Source organism: Hippocampus comes, unplaced genomic scaffold, assembly GCF_001891065.2.
Source record: "Hippocampus comes isolate QL1 unplaced genomic scaffold, H_comes_QL1_v1.1 scaffold36, whole genome shotgun sequence".
NCBI lineage: Eukaryota > Metazoa > Chordata > Actinopteri > Syngnathiformes > Syngnathidae > Hippocampus > Hippocampus comes.
Genome location: NW_017805695.1, coordinates 5,218,051 through 5,237,365, shown reverse-complemented (window position 1 = coordinate 5,237,365; position 19,315 = coordinate 5,218,051). Strand labels below are relative to the sequence as shown.

The 19,315-nt window shown below is 40.7% G+C and overlaps 3 protein-coding genes across 4 annotated transcripts in view; 1 reads left to right on the top strand and 2 right to left on the bottom strand.

Moving 5' to 3' along the window:
• The window catches only part of sgpl1 (sphingosine-1-phosphate lyase 1), a 15,198-nt gene extending 7,646 nt beyond the window's left edge, over nucleotides 1-7,552 (bottom strand). Inside the window, exons 1-3 of the mRNA XM_019881895.1 lie at nucleotides 7,528-7,552; nucleotides 7,072-7,318; nucleotides 6,248-6,315 (exon numbers count right to left, since the gene is read on the bottom strand). Coding sequence (XP_019737454.1) covers nucleotides 6,248-6,315; nucleotides 7,072-7,318; nucleotides 7,528-7,552 — 340 coding nt within the window. The remainder of the gene's footprint in view (nucleotides 1-6,247; nucleotides 6,316-7,071; nucleotides 7,319-7,527) is intronic.
• A 3,091-nt stretch (nucleotides 7,553-10,643) lies between these two features.
• neurog3 (neurogenin 3) lies at nucleotides 10,644-11,843 on the top strand. The gene has a single exon (XM_019882009.1). It carries the CDS (start codon nucleotides 10,864-10,866, stop codon nucleotides 11,377-11,379), a length of 516 nt encoding a protein of 171 aa, XP_019737568.1. The 5' UTR covers nucleotides 10,644-10,863; the 3' UTR covers nucleotides 11,380-11,843.
• Nucleotides 11,715-18,420, bottom strand: pdlim1 (PDZ and LIM domain 1 (elfin)). Of its 2 annotated transcripts, XM_019882007.1 has the most exons (8): nucleotides 18,221-18,420; nucleotides 17,115-17,266; nucleotides 15,404-15,488; nucleotides 14,617-14,801; nucleotides 13,433-13,578; nucleotides 13,134-13,251; nucleotides 12,002-12,224; nucleotides 11,715-11,964 (listed from the first exon to the last, which is right to left on the bottom strand). In XM_019882007.1, exons 1-7 carry the CDS (start codon nucleotides 18,311-18,313, stop codon nucleotides 12,038-12,040), a joined length of 966 nt encoding a protein of 321 aa, XP_019737566.1. In that variant the 5' UTR covers nucleotides 18,314-18,420; the 3' UTR covers nucleotides 11,715-11,964; nucleotides 12,002-12,037. The 2 variants fall into 2 exon arrangements, with proteins under 2 accessions (XP_019737566.1, XP_019737565.1); XM_019882006.1 differs by having other exon boundaries at nucleotides 11,715-12,224.
• Nucleotides 18,421-19,315: the final 895 nt, after the last annotated feature.

The following is a 19,315-nucleotide window of genomic DNA, read 5'->3' as shown; positions in this document are numbered from 1 at the left end:
ACACACACACACACACACACACACACACACACACACACACACACACACACACACACACAGAAACAGACTATTATTCTGGTTTCAAGGTCACAATGTCTTGTCAGAAATATTTGTACAATAGGAGTCCACCGCATGTCCTACCAAGTGTAATCGACACTCACGTGATAGGGTTTATGTATGACCAGCAAAAAATCCTCAATGTCAAATTTCTTTCCAAAAAAAAAAAAAAGGATTGTTTTTCTGCCCAAAACCTAGCAGCACTACTCTCACTTTGAAAGATGCAGACAAGCAGCACGTGTGTCAAGCTCGGCCAATAAAAGTAACACAGACGTAGATTGAAGGCCACTGTGTTAATGTGTTCAAAACTCGGATTAAAACAAGGTGAGAAATGTCAATGTTACGGCCTTGCTGCTGTGGAGAAACCACTAAAGTCATTAAATTCAGAATCAGATCAAATCGTCACAAGGGTGTTGTAGAAAGCACTGTCATTCATGGTACTACAAAAGACATCTGCATAAATTCCAAGACTTTTCTTAACTCCGCATTATCATTTGTAATTCGCCATTATAGCAAAGATTATTTGACTACCTTTTGCCTGAATACTAACAGTGGTTAAAGGTTTAAAAATTTCAAGCGGAATGCTGCCTGGCAATTGGAATTTATGATGGATTATTTCTATCGCCAAAATGTCCAGTGGGAAAAATAGCATCGAAGCTATTTAGAGGTTGAACATTTTCTTGGATTGGGTTCGATCACGTATCACACTATATCTGATATTTCAATCAAGTCAAATTGCTTAGCACAATTAGTCATCAGTCATAGATGCACATCAATGGGAGATCCAATTATTGTACAGGGCAAAGATCTCCAGAAGAAATATTTTCACTCACACAGATGTAAATAAATAATGACCCAATAATGGATGCATAGGCTGCTGATGTACTTACATCATAAGGCATTGTTGGCTCTAGAGAGATCAGATTTCCCCTCTCACAAACACCGGCAGCAGTTTGCTGAATGCAAATGGCTCAGACGCCACCGTACTCGTCTTTCTCCAAACAGAGAAGCGAGCTACTTTTTCAGATGACTCAACGTCTATCACCACAGACTCCTCCCTGCGGCCGCACTGCTAATCAACACACGCAGCAGACTGCCGCAATTTAACAATCTACCTGCAAAAACCCTCAAATCATCCTAAAATCCAATACACAGCGTACTGTATTGGTAACGCTGATGCGTTTTAATCACAGTGGGAAAAAAAATGACAAAAGACAGATTATGGTTGCTTTAATTTATCATTACCTTGGGAAATTTTATGACACAATAGGTCCGATAGCATGGGTACATGTACGCCCACCTCATCGGTTAAGTGATAGAGGAAAGCTTAAGGTTCAAAAAGATAACATCTTAACTCATCACAACCTGCTCAGCAGTAAGAACACTCCATTGCTGGGCACTTTGGGCAGGTTGTATCATTATTTCCAGTATCCTCAAGTCAGAGAGGCATGTGGTGAATATTCTGATATTAAAAACAGTACAGCTTAAGTTTAGTTTGACAATGCTGGTGTATGTTAGGGTTATTGCAAACAGATTTGGCAAGGTAAGCCGCACCAAGCGATAGATGAGTTGGGAACGAGGACCACAGATTGAATGGAGAGTTCACACTGCTTTAGCCAAATGTGGCAAAAGTACTCTCATTCTGTAGTGTGGACTTACTGTAAGGAGACATACATATAATTGGGGGAAAGTCATAACTGATTCAACTCCTCTAACTCGAAAAAAGTAAACATCACATCTTGGACTTAAGTACTAAAGAAAAAGGTAAAAATATATATATTTTACAGCCAATTATTTACAATACTTGATTGGATAACTTAAGTTTTCTGCACACTTAACCATAAGATTTGCTAATGTTTTGAACAAAGTATCAAAAAAAGCTGAATAAGCTAATGTGACAGCAACTGAAACAAACGCATTTTATTTGGTTAGGATTTTTCAGATTAGACCAGAAATATGTGATTGGTCAAAGCAGGTGGTTTTTGGGCTGTCACAAGACGACACATTTGCCAAAGATCATTCCTGTCGCCAACACCATCAAACAGTTACGATGAGGCAATGAATTGGGGAATACCTTGTTTTTCCGAATCTGTTATTGTGGTTGTGAGTGCTCCCTCCTAGTTCACGTTCCACCATGTCAGTGCTGTCCATTTTTTCCACTTTATAAGACCCCAAGATCTCAATCAATCAATATCTCAAGCACGGTTGACTTGACCTCGCCCGAGGTACGTCTTATTGACGTCATGTCATTTTCCACGTAGTAGTAGGAGTAGAAAACACAGACATTGGTTTTCACATTGAGGGAGCACAAGTAAAATACTGTTTAAAAGCGGGCAGGGAGGAGCAAAAGAGTTAATCGTTACTATTTTTACTTTTATTAATACCATTCACAAACTTGAAACGCTGTATGTTGGAACTGTCGTAAAAGGAGCCCCTGTAATTTTTTTTAGTAGCTGTCTACGACCCACTCATTATGGGTCTGTGACCCATTTTTGCATCCAAACCCAACAGTTGAGAATGTTTTTGTTTATTAAGATAGAGGTGGAAGTTCTGCATGTCACAGCTTCTTCTGTCATTAAAAAAAAAAGATTTAAACCCTATCTCACATGAGTTCAAAAGGCATCTCTTTCGACTTTTACATACAGATATTTTCTTTTTGTTCCATTCACTAAACAGCAGGTGTCAAACTTAAGGCCCAGGGAGTCAGCTCTGAACCATTGCATCATTTCATGTGGCCCACTAAAGCAAATGCTGTAAAGTGTGAATACTTAATGTTTCTTGCTTTTCTCAAAAATCTGGGCATCATGTAAAGTCTGTACCAAACTTGATTTTTTTAAGCAAATATTACAAGATTTTTTTTTATTTTTATTGTTTTACCAAATCCTTTTTGACATATGGTTGAAAAATAGTTGGACACAATATTTGCGTGCCACAATTGACATTTTATTTAAAAAGAATTTTCTTCTTAACAATACAAAATACCAACCCAATTCCAGTGAAGTTAAACATAAATAAAAACAGAATACAATGATTTGTAAATCATCTTCAACCTATATTTAATTGAAGACACCTCAGAGATAACAAACTGATAAATGTTATTGTTTTTCGCTTCCCTGAATTGCAAGGCCGAAAACCAACATTGAATGCCCGTGACTTTCGATACCTCAGGCAGCACTGCATGAAAAACCGACATCAGTGTGTAAATGACATCACCACACTTGAGAAAACCAATGTCAGTAAATACAGTTCAGTGCTACATCCGTGAGTGCAAATTAAAACTGTACTATGCAAAACATAAACCATTTATCAACCCCACCCAGAAACGCTACCGGCTTCCCTGGGCCCGAGCTCATCTAAGATGGACTAATACAAAGTGAAAAAAGTGTTCTGTGGACTGACGAGTCCACGTTTTAAATCATCTTTTGACATTTCAAAAGTCATGTCCTTTGGGCCAAAGAGGAAAAGAAGCATCCGGAGTGTTATGGACGCAAAGTTCAAAAGCCAGCATTTATGATGTTACAGAGCTGTGTTCGTACCAGTGGAATAGGTAACTTGCATATTTGTCAAGGCACCATTAATGCTGAAATGTACATACAGGTTTTGGAGTAACAAAAGCTGCCGGCCAAGCAGTGTAGTTTTCATGGACAACCCTGCTTATTTCAGCAAGACAAAATCAAACGACATTCTGCACATGTTTACAACAGTGTGGCTTTGTAGTAAAAGAGTCCAGCTACTAGACTGGCTTGCCTGCAGTCCAGACTTGGCTGTTGAAAAAATGTGTGGCAAGTTATATGAAGTGTTATACATATATGACAACGGAGATGCCGAACTGCTGTTCAACAGCTGAAGCTGTATATCAAGCAAGAATGGGAAACAATTCCAGCTAGAAAGCTTTAACATTTAGTGTCCTCAGTTCCCATACGTTTATTGAATGTTGTTCAAAGAAAAGGTGATGTAATACATTGGTAAACATGACACTGTCCCAGCTTTTTTGGAACATGTTGCTGCCATAAAATTCAATGTTAATGATTATTTGCTAAAAACAATAAGGTTTATCAGTTTGAAAGTTAAATATCTTGTCTTTGTAGTGTATTCAATTACATACAGGTTGAACATGATTTGGACATTATTTTGTTCTGTTTTTATTTATGGTTAACACAACGTACCAACTTTACTGGAATTGGGTTTGTTTTTTTAACAATCAATTGCAGGGGCAATTATCTATGTATAATACTATGATGTGGTGCCTTCATGCTTTTTATATTCAGGTCAAAATGTATGCTTTTTTTCCCCCTCGTATACATGATTATGGTCTTTCAGAGCATTTCTATGATCAACTATTCCAAAATCATTTTCCTGCATTGTACATTCTTTTGGTAATTTTTATTAAACCACTTTGTATTGCTTCGCTTTACTTGTAAATGTCAAATATCAAAGACTGTCAGTGTAGTTTTACTCAGTGAGGCTTTTTGTTGTCTCAAAGGGCGGTGTTCTCAGGGAATTTACTGGGTGTGCTGTGAAATCTTGAAAATTTACAGATCCCACAGTTCACCAAATTAATCAAATGAGGAACAAGTTGGTAGGGGTCACTGTTTCATGAAACGATTACAACGACTATTATCACTGTTGTGGCTGATCGACAGTAGGGTCAGACTGGGACGGTGGAGTTAATTGTGCCCCCGAGGAAGTTCTGAGTCAGATGAGCCGCCCTCGAGTGCCCCTCAGTTTTGTCCCCGTACATTACTTGCGTCCGTTGTCATGGCTCACGAGTTCATTGTCCTCCTTTGACACGAAATTTGACTCCACATCACTCATGCGATAAAAAGCTTTTGTTTATAACTTCCTGCAGGCTCAAGTTGAACAGGAACTCCAATTTTAAACTATGGACGCCACAATAAACGATTGTTAGAATATAATATGGTTGTTTTTTTAACAGAGGAAGGGTCGTCTGTACAACCACTGTTACCTTTTAAATGAGAGGTACCGTCGTGTACATTATAGTCAATTCGATTTTGAGTGAGTGCACTGTTTATTGCTGTCGCTCTATTGTCTTGAGTATGGCAACAGTTCAAGCCAAGGCGTTCATGTAAACAGTTTTGCAACTCGCCATAAATCGGACCGTAATGCTTTTACATCACAGTTCACAACTAAACAACGCGTGTGGACTTAGAGCATCCTATTTCAGACAACAGCTCATCTTATTATCTCACGTAACTACTGATAAACAAGCCTGAGCCCAAGACGATCTTTTAACAATTGTCACCGTTTCCAGCGTAACCGTTTCTAAAAATGCATAAACACCGGAGAAAGAAGCACCACTTACCCAATAATCCATGTTGTCAAGACGGTTTTTAACCGACAAGCTTATTTTTCTGTCTGAGACAAAGGAAAGTCACCTCCAGCCGCCTGCTTGAGGTCTTCGTTCTCATCTACATGCTACTACTACACAACATAGCTACGAGCTAACGAGGATACGGGAAGTCAGCAGCAGCCGATTCAGTTTCTGCGCATGCGCAAATATGACAACGCGCTGGAAACTTAAAGCACCGGCAACAAATCTGTCACCATACTATTTGTACATTCAGGCAAAAAGCGAAACGCGTCGCTTCAAAGAAACATCAGCGATACACTTTCGAAGAACGTATTCTTAATGTCGTTTCTATTGTCATAGAGATCACAGTAAAACTGAGAGATTAGATTCTACTTCGTCTTACTCTTCTTGTTTTGCAATATTGTTGAATTCATTTGACGGCTGCACCTGCCACCACAGTACACACATGTATGTATGTATGTATGTATGTATGTATGTATGTATGTATGTATGTATGTATGTATGTATGTATGTATGTATGTATGTATGTATTGTAATATCTATTCATTATTTTTTGTGCGTGGGGGGCAGGAGGGGAAAATTGGCCCGCACAGGCAGTTTGAGTGTGGAGTTTATCTGTGTGAGTAGTGGCCGTCAGCAGCTCTGGTGTGTATGTGGTCTGTTACTGTATTGTTTATTAAAAAGCACAAACAGATTGTTTCAGCGGCTGAATACATCCTTGAGGACACTGAAGGGCATTACAGTATGTATGTACTGGATGTATGTATTGAAATTGGTTAATTTCCTGTGACACGTTAAAATGTCTCACGCCTATATCAGGTGAGAGGGCAGATCAACGGTGTCAAAAATGGTCCATACCTACTGACCATGTGTTTGAGCTGCAGTGGGTCTCGAATACTCCTGCAGACTTGTTGGTCAAATCCATTCTATAGACAGAATAAAAGGAGTATATCAAGTGTTAGAAATAAACAGAACACAGACGACAGTGGGGTGAAAGGGGAAGAGAGCATCGAATACATAATACATGTATACTGCAGGAACAAGTCATGCTGAATTATTATTATTATTATTATTATTAATATTATTATTATTGCCGGATTATTCGAGGATTAGCTCTGTATTTAATTTTCTTAATGAAACAGACCAAGGACCAAATTCTATTTTAACTAATAATTTTGATGCTTCTGGGAAGCAATATTTTCTCAAGATGGCAGATTAATCAACGTGAAAATCTAAACTATAAGAAAAACATACATGTACAGTATTTTAGGAAAATTATATTTACATTGAATTCACTGTGTGTATGGTTTTGTTTTGCATGTGTTTGAGTTATATTATATGCAGCTCGTAAGTGGATGTGTGAACATGGAAAGGGCAACCGATAAACACGAGCATACAATTCTGCCAAGTTTGAGCATCAATGCTTGGCGGGCCAACCAACGGTTTAGTGGAAAACAAGCAACAATTTCGAAGTGTAAATAAATTGACAACAACAAAAATAAAATGATCTCGTCAAACCGTTTGGTGACGTCACATGCGTTCTTGTCAAAAGCACCACAGGTGTTTCGCTTTCTCGCCGGGTACGTGGAAATGATCTCGTCAAACCGTTTGGTGACGTCACATGCATTCTTGTCAAAAGCACCATAGGTGGTACGCTTTCTCGCCGGGTACGTGGCGCGTACCTGTAATCCAAGCTACCGGGAGGCTGAGGCTGGTGGATTGTGAGAGCTCGGGGGTTCTGAGCTGCAGCGGACTGTCGAGCGGGTGTCCGCGCTAAGTTCGGTATCGATATGGTGCTCCCGGGGGAGCTCGGGACCACCAGGTCGCCTGAGGAGGGGTACACCGGCCCAGGTCGGAAACGGAGCAGTTCAAAACCCCCGTACCGCTCAGTAGCGGGATCGCGCCTGTGAATAGACGCTGCAGTACAGCCTGAGCAATACAGCGAGACACAGTCTTTTACACTTCATATCTTTTTACCAAAAACTCACACAACACTGCACGTAGTATATTTACGTCAGGAAACCTTTTTATAGTCCACTTCTTCCTTCACAAACACAGTACTGTATTCGTTTTTGTATGTTCTACACCGCCTCCTTTTGGAGAAAGCTGGTGACTGCATGTTCGAATCACTGAATAACCTGGTGCTTTTGGGTCCTTTTCCATGTACAATCATGACAGTGCTGTGTTTTGTACATTTGTGTATTTATCTTAAATGTCTGTCTTTGCTTATACAATCAGCGACACCACCAACTGGCAACAAATTTCTTGCGGGGTTTTTAAACATATTTGGTCAATCGCCAGGATTCTGATTCTGACACATACCACAACATATTATTTCTAATCCTGTACATCCTGGTGACTCTTTCGAATGCATCCAAATTCCTGCCTTTTAAAAAAAAATCAGTTTACATTCAATCCATCAGGAAGTTATTCATTTAACCACGTGGCGCTTATCCTGCTTGCAAGTAGTATTAAGCTCGTTTGGGAAGAATAAGAGTATTTAGTGTATGTTTATTTCGGTCTTTGAGATGTGAACAGCACACTTGGTACTTTAAGCACGAACCAAATCCATCAACTAAAATCAGAAATTGGTCAAGACGCAACCAGACCAAATGAATCTTTGTGAACGCGCAGCCTCACGTGTCCTTAAGCTTGAACAAAATAAAGACAAAACCCCTCCAGACGACAGCTATTTCACTGTAATTGGTGTACACTGGCTTCAAAAGATGAGGTGAGATGTACAATGCATTGCTTGTGAAAGGAAACTCCAAAGCACATTAAAAGTGAATTCGTCTTTGTGTAAAGTGTTTTCAGGGTCATTCCGGTCACGACGCGCGCACCTCTCCAAAAGCGCACACGTCTCCAAAGACGCACTCTATACTTTGTAAAAGACAGTCACATTGTTGAAGGGTTTCACAAGAGCTGTACATATGGCATCCGGGTTGCAATTAAATGTTTTTTAAGATGTTTTCTCTTTCTTGAAGAAGTTTCCCTTTCCCTTTCTCTCTCCCGGCAGCTCTTAGGCAGAAGGAGCGTGAGGAGGGGGGCGCATTCAAAGGCGTCCCTGATAACAATCTGGTCAGCGAGTTGTTGGACTTGGATTGGCCTTCTCAAAACGTCCTTCAAACAAAAAGCTGAAGACGAAAATAAAGCCCCACCTGGTACTTCTGTTTGCTAAAATAATAAATAGATTTGGTTTAATAAATAAGCAAAGGAGAGCGTGAAGTAGTCGGGCAGTATAAACCAGGCGCATCGTGCAGGTATCACCTGCTCTGGAGATTGGACATTTGTATTGTTAAATATTGTTAAATCACTTTTCGTACCAACTCTGCTGTCATATCTGCTTTTACGGGTGCTTGTGTTTGCCCACACTTAGCATAACAAGCAGGATAAGACAGCACAGTGATAAAACCAAAAACAAGAAAAAACCTGACTCCTTTAAACTAACACCTGTCTGTCATATCACAATATGGATATGACATCGTTGATTATTTGTTAAGTGGGGGTATTACGTTTACCTTCGAGTTTTCGTGCCTTTTACAATTGCAAAAAGACGTCTCATATCTCGCCCGTGTATTTGTCCACTTTATTGAAAGCATATGGCGATCAGATTGTTCCCAAAACACATATTTGAACAAAATGTTGAGGATGATTTTAGCCTTAAACCGGCAATCATGTTTAAGATCTGGAAAGCGGACCCTCACCCCTCGCACAACATAAATAAATTCAAGACTTCAAGTGACAGTTCATGGGCTTTCAGGAAAATGTAACTTGTTTATGATTTATTTGCACTGCGTGGCTTGAAGTTGTGACGATATGTTTCAGTTGCGGTCTCTTTACGCATGGCTCACATCATTGTATGAATCGAGTTGAATTGGTTGTGTCACATAGGAACAACCATTTATAGCCCAACAACACGGCTCACATTTCCAAACGGCATTTTTGGCTGGCACCACGCGTAATAACCTTTGTCCAGCTCACAACAGTTGCGCTCCAATGCTTTATGGGTGGCTTTGGCTTCAAATGTAATATATTTTAATGGTAAGATCAAGTAGTGTCGATTCATATGCATTGTTTGTAACGTGCCATACGTGAAGTGTCAAGCAAGAACAAAAGCATCTGAGATTTATTAGCTTTTGCCATTTTGAGTGTGTGTTGTACGCATCGTAAATACAGTACGTTAGGATAATGACCAGAGCTAGTTTATTTTTAAAACAACGTCAGAGTTTCGCTGGATTTTGCCTCATTTATGAATTAGCTGCCGATCTTTCCGTTTAGTTGAGGACTGCGTTTTATCTATTACTGGACTCATAATTGTTCCACCCGAGTGCGTAAAATGCACCATCACATCAGCAAATGTCAAACCACATTAAGCGACTATGACGTGTTGTCACTCAACATCACATTCGAAATGATATTCGGTATTTCTGTTTTTTGGGAGACGTTTTGCCTCTTATCCGTCTTTTAAGACTAACAGAGTAGTCCAGGTGCGATTGATTTATGAAAGAAATGACCTGGATGAATGAATTTATGGTAACAGTGATAAATAGTGTTGTTTCAAAACTTTTTCCTCATTTAAGGTCTCAAGTTCAGCTGACCTGAACATTACAAATCAACACCCAACTGCAGTTCATTTTGTATACTCAGAACTGAAGACCCCAAACTTAAAAATATGACCCTCAGTCATCAAGCAAGGGGGGAAAAAGCAAAATTACTAAACACTATACAGCTCCGTGTCTTGAAAAAAAATCCAACCAAAGTTCAACAAGTTTAATAGAAAGTCTACTAATCGAGGTGAATCCGTTTCATTCCATTTAAGTCAAAATATTTTTCCTTGCACGCGTTGCTCTCTCCAAGACGCATATAACACACAAAGAGAGGATAGGAGTGAAGCAGATGACGGGGAGAGGGCGCAAGGCACGCTGCCTGAAAGCTGATTGGCCATCCGACACATGCTGTTGATTCAGGCGCACAAAAAGATAAGATAAAGGCCTTATAAAATGACAGGGATGCGCATCTAGCACTCAGTCTGCTGCCTCCTGTTGCCACATGCAGGTACGTGTCGTGTCTTTTCTTCATTCATGCACATGGCTCCTATAAACGTTATAAGGGGTTAGAAAAACAATGCAATGATCACTTTTGATTGACAAAGCCAGAAATTATTTTTTTATGTTTATTTTAGTTTTATTGTGTTCAGTATGATGCATTGTACTTCTATAGTAACTAATATCACAATAATACACATTGTGTCATCTTAATGCCAGCTGAGCTGAACATTTTCTAAAGATTTGTAATGCTGTACAGCTCTTGTAGTGGATTGTGCAGATGTACCATTTTGTTGTGAATACTCATGATCAATCAAATAAATTATTCATTGATAATTAATCAAATCCAGTTGTAAGGTGGAAATTGCAAAAATGTTTCAGAACATATACTGATTTTACATACTGTTAAATTAAGCGGGACCATGTGTAATGATTTCAGTGAATTTCAACAGGATGTTTTCCAAAGAGCACTGTGGGCGAAGTGACGTGCACACATCCAGCAGCCCAGTGACACGCAGTTGTCCAAATGCCCACAACGCAAAAGACTACAGTGAACATGCCCGTCAAAATGAAAGGCGGCAAAGCAAATGTGTACAATCCGCACTGCGGGGCAGATGCCGGGTGAAGGCCAACGACAGAGAGCGTCACCGGATGCACAACCTCAACTGTGCTCTGAACACGCTCAGAAACATATTGCCAGCTCTGCCCGAGGATGCCAAAATGACCAAGATAGAAACTCTGCGGTTTGCCCACAACTACATCTGGGCCCTGACTGCGACTCTACGTATCGAGCAACAGGAACACAATGTCGACTACCTGCCTGCCCTCAGCCTGGCCTGTCCACATGGAGCCGAGGCTCACTTGGCACATTCTGATCAAAACTGTTGTGCCTCACCAACCTTTTATCCCAACAGACTCTACAGTGAGACAGAGCTCAGGTATTAGTGGCAATAAAATTCTGATGCCTACATTTATACGGTCACCTTCACAGTTAGTGGGTGCAAAAACATTTACAAGTGGCTATTTATTTATTTTGCATCATATGAATAACTTCACCTTTTTATGTGCTTTATTTTCTCGCTATTGGATCGGTCTTGCTGAAGATACAGTATAGCACTTTAGTTTTACGGGCACTTCTTTGACAGAGGCGACCAAATTAAGAACAAAAAGGCGACTAATTAAACTAAAATATTTATTTGGCATTGATATGAAAATGTTTTTGAAATAGTTTTGCATAATCGTCTTATTCAATAAAAACAATACAAAAATTATGCATTTTGTGTGTTGTCAAACTGTGTCCCTTGTTCCCAGGGGTAAAAAAAAAAAAAAAAGTGTTATAAAACAAACGTCTACAAAAACCATGGTCCTTTTCCTGTGAATACTGGACTAATCATCATTCAAATCAGTGGCAAAACAGGAATTTCCTGGAATTTAAAAATATGAAGCCTTTAGGTATTGCATATGCCAAAGTTCTTGTGTGCAAATCAACATGTTCCATCTCCTCTTCCAGTGTCTGCACAAGAAGAGTGTAGAAACTAAATGCCTTGAATTGTCTTAAAAAAAAAAACTAGCGTGCAGTCTGAGGCTGAGGTCATTGATCCCTCTACTTGGGGAAGACCGTGACCACGTCGTACCCCTCGGGCGGGGTCATTCGCTCGCGTGCATGCTTCTCGCAGTAGATCTGGTCCTCCACAAAGAAATGTCCCTTCTGTTTCAAGTTGACGTCACAGTCTGTGCAGGTGTAGCACTCAGGGTGTCGGAACTTGTCACGCAGCTTCACCAACATCCCTCTGAGTCACAAAAGTCAACAATTCAACCTCCACTCCAAGATGAACTGGGATCACTTTCCTCTTCAATTGAAATAAAATGGCATAAGCAGTGCAAATTAACTATAGCAGAAGAAAAGACAACAAAAGCACAGATTTGCGGCTGCTTGATTAAGTGTTACTTTTTCTGACAATTATTATATTACAAAAAGTTTAACAACCACAGCATTACGGCAGTGATTCTTAGTTGATTTTTCACAGCAGCCTCTCAAATTTAGGGTTGGGACTCATTTTCAGTTTTTATTGTAGGGGTCCCAAACCACTTGCCTCACTTATCGATGCGTACGCAAGTGGTTTGTGGTAAATCATCATCATTATTATGATGATGATTATTTTTTTTTTAATAATGGGAGAGCCCTTTGATTGACTCGCTGTCAATCCAGGGTGTAGTCCACAGCCCAAAGTAGATAGGATAAGCTCCAAAATCACCCTTGACCCCAAACTATTTTTTCTCTCTCCGGGGACTTAACTAGCATTTGAAAAAAAAAACTACTGTTAATTCTAATCAATTAAAGCCTGCTTTGTTTTTCATCATTAACGTCGTTGCAATCAATGTGTTTTAATTTATTTGTAATTTATTGCGTTTCTAATTTGAGCCTTGGGCTAAATTACTTGCACTTCATACAGAGTGACATTGTCGTACTGAGGTAACCTTAAAAGTGAAAGCATATCTTTACCTGGGCAACAACTGTATGGACTTTTTAATTTGCAAATAAAGCATACCAAGATATGATACTGTACTTAAGGTAACCAGCATGGCCGCAATTAGCCACATGGTGGCGCCAGAGTAGAATATTTAAACAGGTGAGTCTGCCAGTTTGAAAATTTAATGACATGGAGAGAATTTTTTTTTTTTGAGGCTTAAATACTTACACAACCCCGGATCCACATTTATCACAGATGGGAAGCTTCTCAGCATTTCCAACGGAGGAGCCAATCTTCGTTGTTGGAGCTTTCACACTCCTGAACCCTGTTGGTCTGTCAGAATTACCTACAAACATCAACCACCACTTTTGTGTTACTTTGCATTGTGACCTCAGCTCCTTATTACATAGAACTGATAACATGTTATTTACATTTAGTGGCGAATATTAAGTGCAATCAAACCTGTTCACAATGGCGGTTGAAAACGGACGGTAAACCGTTAAAGTGAAAGTCAATCGGATTCGTACCCGTCTCAAGAATCTCCTGAAGCACTTTGAAGGAAGCAGACTGTCGGGGGGGCTCAGCTGACTCCTGGTTCTCCTGCAGCATTTTGTAGACCTCTGAATCAGCCGCTATAGGTGGTCGCTTGGTGGACTTTGCTGGATCTGCAGCTCTGCAAGGAGGTGTCAACCGAGTTAGTGTATACGTTTGAATAAACCACAAACAATAGATCCTCTCAAGGCAAAATGTTACACGGGATCTTTCTGTGTGTTGACATAACACTGCATCACATTAGCATGATGCAAAAGCGGGCCAATAACATTTACGACAGGAGACTGCGTTGGACTAAATGTAATTAAAAGGCAAACGATGCTTTTAGTAGACAGAAAATGATATCGAAACCAACAGCATCCATCCATCGATCCATTTTCCGATCCGCTTATCCTCACAAAGGATCGCGGGGGGTGCTGGAGCCTATCCCAGCTGTCTTCGGGCAGTAGGCGGGGGACACCCTGAACTGGTTGCCAGCCAATCGCAGGGCACACACAGAAAAACAACCATCCACGCTCGCACTCACACCGAGGGACACTTTAGAGTGTTCAATCATGGCCATGCATGTTTTTTGGAATGTGGGAGGAAACCGGAGTACCCAGAGAAAAACCCACGCAGGCCCAGGGAGAACATGCAAACTCCACACAGGGTGGCCGGAGCTGGAATTGAACCCGGTACCTCTGCACTGTGAGGTCGACGCACTAACCACTGGACTACCGGGCCGCCGACCAACAGCATAAACTAAATTTTAATGACAGAAATGACAAAAGTGACAAAAGGGTTGAAAAATGCATCGCAATTGCTGCAGATGCTCTTGCAATTGTGAAAGCTCAGCATCCAGCATCCGAAACCACGACGCACCCTAACACTAAAACCCCAACACTCCTGGTTCAAGTCCACTTATAACCCTTTGTAGGGGTTCAGAGCATTTAGAAATATTTTATCTTTTCCTCATATACAGTGGACCCTGGTGTTTGTGAGCGATAGGGACCGAGTATGCCCTCAAACAGCAGGGGAAAAAAAATCTGTGAATAATTGATGCCCATTGCATTGGTGGGAGGGGGTGATACCAACCCCAAATCTTGAATAAGCGGAGCTATACCGCTAATAAGGACTTTCCGTTTAAAAAATTATTTTAAAAATGGGGGTTTGTTCTTACACAGTCTCGGGCTCGTTGGTGGTTGTCAAGGTTTTGACTTCGTCCACAGCCGAGTTGAAGTTCTTGATATTCTCTGAGGAGTAAAGGCCAGCTGGGTTGTTGTACTGGTTGGTCACAACCTTGGAACCAAAACCAGAGAATGGCAGAGCACTCCTGTTGTGGCCGGAGCCTATTTGTTTCACTTCCTGCCAAAGAAAGACAACAATCTTAAAGCTTTGTGTGAAACCGACTAAGAGGAGTGTGTAACAGATGGAAAACAAGGCGATCATTTTTTGGGGGGCGCAACACAGCAATGTGATCATGATTCAAGCATCCCGTAGGGAAATTACAGAACAGACTGACAGCAAGCCGAGTCACAGATCAAGCAGGTCACGACACAATCGTTTGGACAAATAAACGAGTGAAAAGGCATCCACGTGACAAATTGCATACAGGCATTCAACACGCGTGTTTGTGACAAAACTGCACAGCAACTAAACAGGGTGGCCTGTGGAGGACACGCAGCCTGCGACACATCCCACTGGCCTTTGCTTTCCACTCAGTAGACAGGAACTGAGTCTTGCGTCAGAGCTTGGCAGATAAACTACTGTCGTCTAGGAAACCCTCCTGTTGGGAAGTAAACAATTACTTCATCGTTGGCTGGAAGGGTGCGGTGCGGAAAATGTTCAGACTCGCAGAGAACTATATGACTACCGGTAAGTTGATATGATGATTTCCCTCTAAATGACAGGGGACAACCAGTCATTATGCAAGTTCCAGTTTAGATGTTGAGTCTGCAGACACGCACCCGTGGCTCTGATGCAAGATTCATCTTGTAGGGATGCGACTTCCCTTCTTCTGATGAGAGTGGCGACCACAACTTATTTTCTGATCTGAAACGTAGGCGAATGATCATGTTTATTGAGGGGCAATAGTCATTTATAAATAGCCATCACACTGATTCCAAGTCTGTAGGTGTATTGACACAGAAACACAGCCTTTGAATGAATGAAATGCTCCTAGTCTATATCATTTTTGGCTTGACTTCCTCAGCGTATTGCTTTAGCTTACTTTTTATCCTAAAGTAGACTTGATTGCGTCAGGCATTGACTAAACCAGTGTTTCTTAACCTTGTTAGAGGGACCGAACCCAATCAGTTCATATGCACATTCACCGAACCCTTACTGAAAATTAAAAAAATTGGATTCAAGAAGTGTTCCTTCAGTTTTGCCGGTGTGAGACTAGAGTTTCTCAACTTGGCATGACAAACGATGCAGATAGGACACTGAGTCCCATCACGTTCTGTGATGCATGTTGTACATATTCATCTGAGCCCTTTTTTTTTTTTTTTGCTCGACAGAGTTAGCATGTATTAAAACATTCTAAAAAAAAAAAATCACACAACGTAGTATCACGTCCGTCACACGTTGACGACCGAGCGAACTAAATTTCCCACAGCACTGATTGGACAAGCAATGTAATGTGATCATCTGCAGCCAGTGATGGCCAAGCGGGCGTGTCAGAACTCATTGACATGTTGAGTCGGGTGTGTCTTAACCTCCATGGCAGAGGCTCCGTCGAACCCCTGAGACCAATTCACCGAACCCCTGGGATTCAATTGAACCCAGGTTAAGAACCACTAGACTAAACGTTTTAAAAATGCGTTTCAAGCATTTTTTTGGAATATAATTTTACAACATAGAAGGAAGCCCGAATTTAGAGTTGCACGGCTGCAGTGCATTCCACATTGTGCAATGAGCGGAACATACACCAAACACTTACAGGAGGTCTACTGGACAAGATGCAGTATATTTAACATGAAGATGCAGACAAGGCTACCAACTAATCTGCATACATTAACAGTTGTCGTCAGCACAAAGCAGATATATCCCTGTGCATATTGTTGTCTGCTATGTTTGTGAGTGTGAAAGACACATAGTTGGTGTCGGGTTTTTAATTATCTAAACATCTACACAAATTTCCTTTAGCTCGTCAATTGGTTTTCTCATAGTATGTTAGCATTAAACTAGCGGACTTTGATCACACAAAATTCTATGGTTTGGTTTCATGTTTTGGTGTTTCAACGTCTCATCTTCTAGACCTCTAATCCTTACGATATAAAATATTTAATTCTCTTTTGTTTTATGCGTCCGTTTTACTGAAAACCTCAGCTGGGAGTGACAAAAGCTTGATGTAAGCATGCTCTACCTCTTATTTGGAAGAAGAGATGCAATGGAAAAGTAAGTTTGACTAAGTTTAAGTGTTTTCACAGTTTTGAGGAGGGGTAAAAAATGTTTATGTGTCTAGAATGAAGATTTTCACCTACTGCGGTTGGGGCCGTGATCAATAGTTCACTGTATTGCAATAAAAATCTCATGAGATAATATTTTACACATGATAAGGGCAGCGTAAAAGAATGCACTTTATGAGATTTGAAAGATTGTGTCACACCTGGATTGCGAGTTAGCTGTCGTTTTTGTGAATGTTCATAAAGTGTGATCATCTGAGTGATCTCTTACCTGTCTATAGAAAGTGCCATCTCCTGTATGCAGCCCTTAATTTTGTTCTGTGCTTCCAAGTGAGTCATGTTGTCTGTGGCTTCACCATCGATAGCTAAGATCACATCACCGATACAGAGATTGGCCTCGGCTGCCTTGCTTCCAGGTGTCACCTGCATTAAAGAGACAATTGAAGAACAATAAATCGTTATTGTGTCAGGTTTTTTTTTTTTTTTTTTTTTGCCAAATCTCTAATTTCAACAGAGGCTTTTATACACTGCTGTACTCAGGATAATTGACCGTCACACACTGACCTGAATGTGTGTTATTGTTTGTTTACAGTACAAAAACAGGCAGAGTGAGCTGGGAGGCAGACAGTATTGAAAATAAAGCCCTGACAACAAGAAACTTGGCACAGCTCAGGAATCCGTAATCATGTTTTTTGGGTTGGGAGGACGGAGCTCTGAGACGCAAAAATAGCAGCCACCACTCGACTAAAATAAACAGACTAAAAGATACTGTATTCACACTAACTGGCCACAACCTTCAGGACAGACGCTTAAAATTCGACCTTTAGAAAGACACAAAATGCTTGTTTTAATTGACAATAAACGGAAAGTATTTTCATTACTGTAGTTTGAGTTTGTAGGGGTATACAAGTTCATTGAATCGTTTTGTGAACAGTCTAATATTTTGGTGATCAGAGGGGCAAAATGAAAGAAAAAGTCCCAGTGTGAGCCAGTCGTGTACGTTCGGGCTTGAGATGCGTTTACGAACCTCTGAACAAAAACGTTTTTCAAATCTATTCAACTGAGTTTCAGCATACAAAATCTATGTGGACCCGTATTTTGCTCAAACTCCCAAGTTTGCAGTTCCAAACATCAAGACAAAAACAGAACCTAAAGATTCACTTCTTTGCGTAACATTATATAAAACACTTGCAGAACGAGCCAAAAACTTAACATTAGCAACTAGAACGCACAATCAATTCAACGACACGTCACCTCAGTTAGCTGCTTGTTAGTTATCTAGTTGAGCCAGTTAGTTAAGTGCGTTTCAGTCCACCCCGGACAAGTCCAGGTGTGCTTGACGCAATTTGTTATTAGCAGTTAGCCATCCAAACTTACCCGGGAAATAGTCAGCGGCTGTTCGAAGTCTTTTCCTCCGACCAGCCTGAATCCCCATGGCCCAGGACCCTGTACCACCACTCGCAGAGGCATAACTAACGTCAATTGACCTGCTCACGACGCGATGCGCTCAAAATAGTTCCCACTCGCTCCTGAAGCTCGGGCGAATGACCTCTGAGGTGATCAATGGGCAGGAGCCCTGCAGGCATTAAGAGGGGCGGGGCAGAGGTATTAGAGGGGCGGGGCCTCAGGTTCCTGGGACGGCCAGGTTCGGGAAACAGTTCAGGCAATATTCGAGGATCGTCTATTTAGCCATTGTCAAATGCAGAGTAAACTCAGCCGGTCACGTGAAGCAAGTAAACCGGAAAACCCCGTTTCTTCAACAGGACATCTTTTCAATAGCAAAGGATAAAAGGTCATTTGAGAAGAGATTTTTAATTTTTGTTTTTTCTCAAATAAGTCAATTTGCTGTGTTGAAACGCATGCAGCCATGCATGCATGCAACGCTTTTGAATTTGGAACACATTCATTATTAGCTAACCGCTTGCTTTATATTTTTGCAAGACTTGTTTACTTTTATTATAATTGATTGAAATCGTAGACTTTGATTTGAAGGCCCATGGTCGTTTCGCAAACTACGGTCATGAAAATACTCCAGAGTAACTCCTCTGCATCATGAACGATCTGAGACACGGTTGAAGCAGGCTTGACAAGCCTGTGTGTGGGTGCCGTCATTCGTGTTCCATGCAAGTTTACCATTTATGGTAGAGCTTTAATCCCAGGATGTGGAATGTGCCGCTCCCATTTCTTGAATTCCTTCCAGGATTGCTGTTCAAATGGAGTGAGAAAGCTCATCTATGCTAAAGGAGACTGTTTTTCTTTTGTGCTGTGCGTGTGTGTGTGTGTTTACGAACAAATCAAGAGGACTCAACTTAAGTGTTATCTTGGAAAGTCTCAAGTGGAACAGAATTAAACACAAATCATTAAACTGACATAAATGTGGCAAGTGACATGATTGGACCATTTAATTTTAATTTTATTTTTTTTAACAAAAGTTAATAGTTATGTTTACTGAGCAGTGTAGCTGGGACGTCT

Excerpts from the sequence above, each read along its gene's own strand:
- neurog3 (XM_019882009.1), top strand. The coding sequence starts at position 10,864 with ATGATTTCAGTGAATTTCAACAGGATGTTTTCCAAAGAGCACTGTGGG.
- pdlim1 (XM_019882006.1), bottom strand. The coding sequence starts at position 18,313 with ATGCCTCTGCGAGTGGTGGTACAGGGTCCTGGGCCATGGGGATTCAGG. Across the intron at positions 13,252-13,432 it reads TCAGGAGATTCTTGAGACGG|GTAATTCTGACAGACCAACA; the intron begins GTACGAATCCGA and ends TGATGTTTGTAG. Across the intron at positions 12,225-13,133 it reads AAATGTGGATCCGGGGTTGT|AGGGATGTTGGTGAAGCTGC; the intron begins GTAAGTATTTAA and ends TTTGTGACTCAG.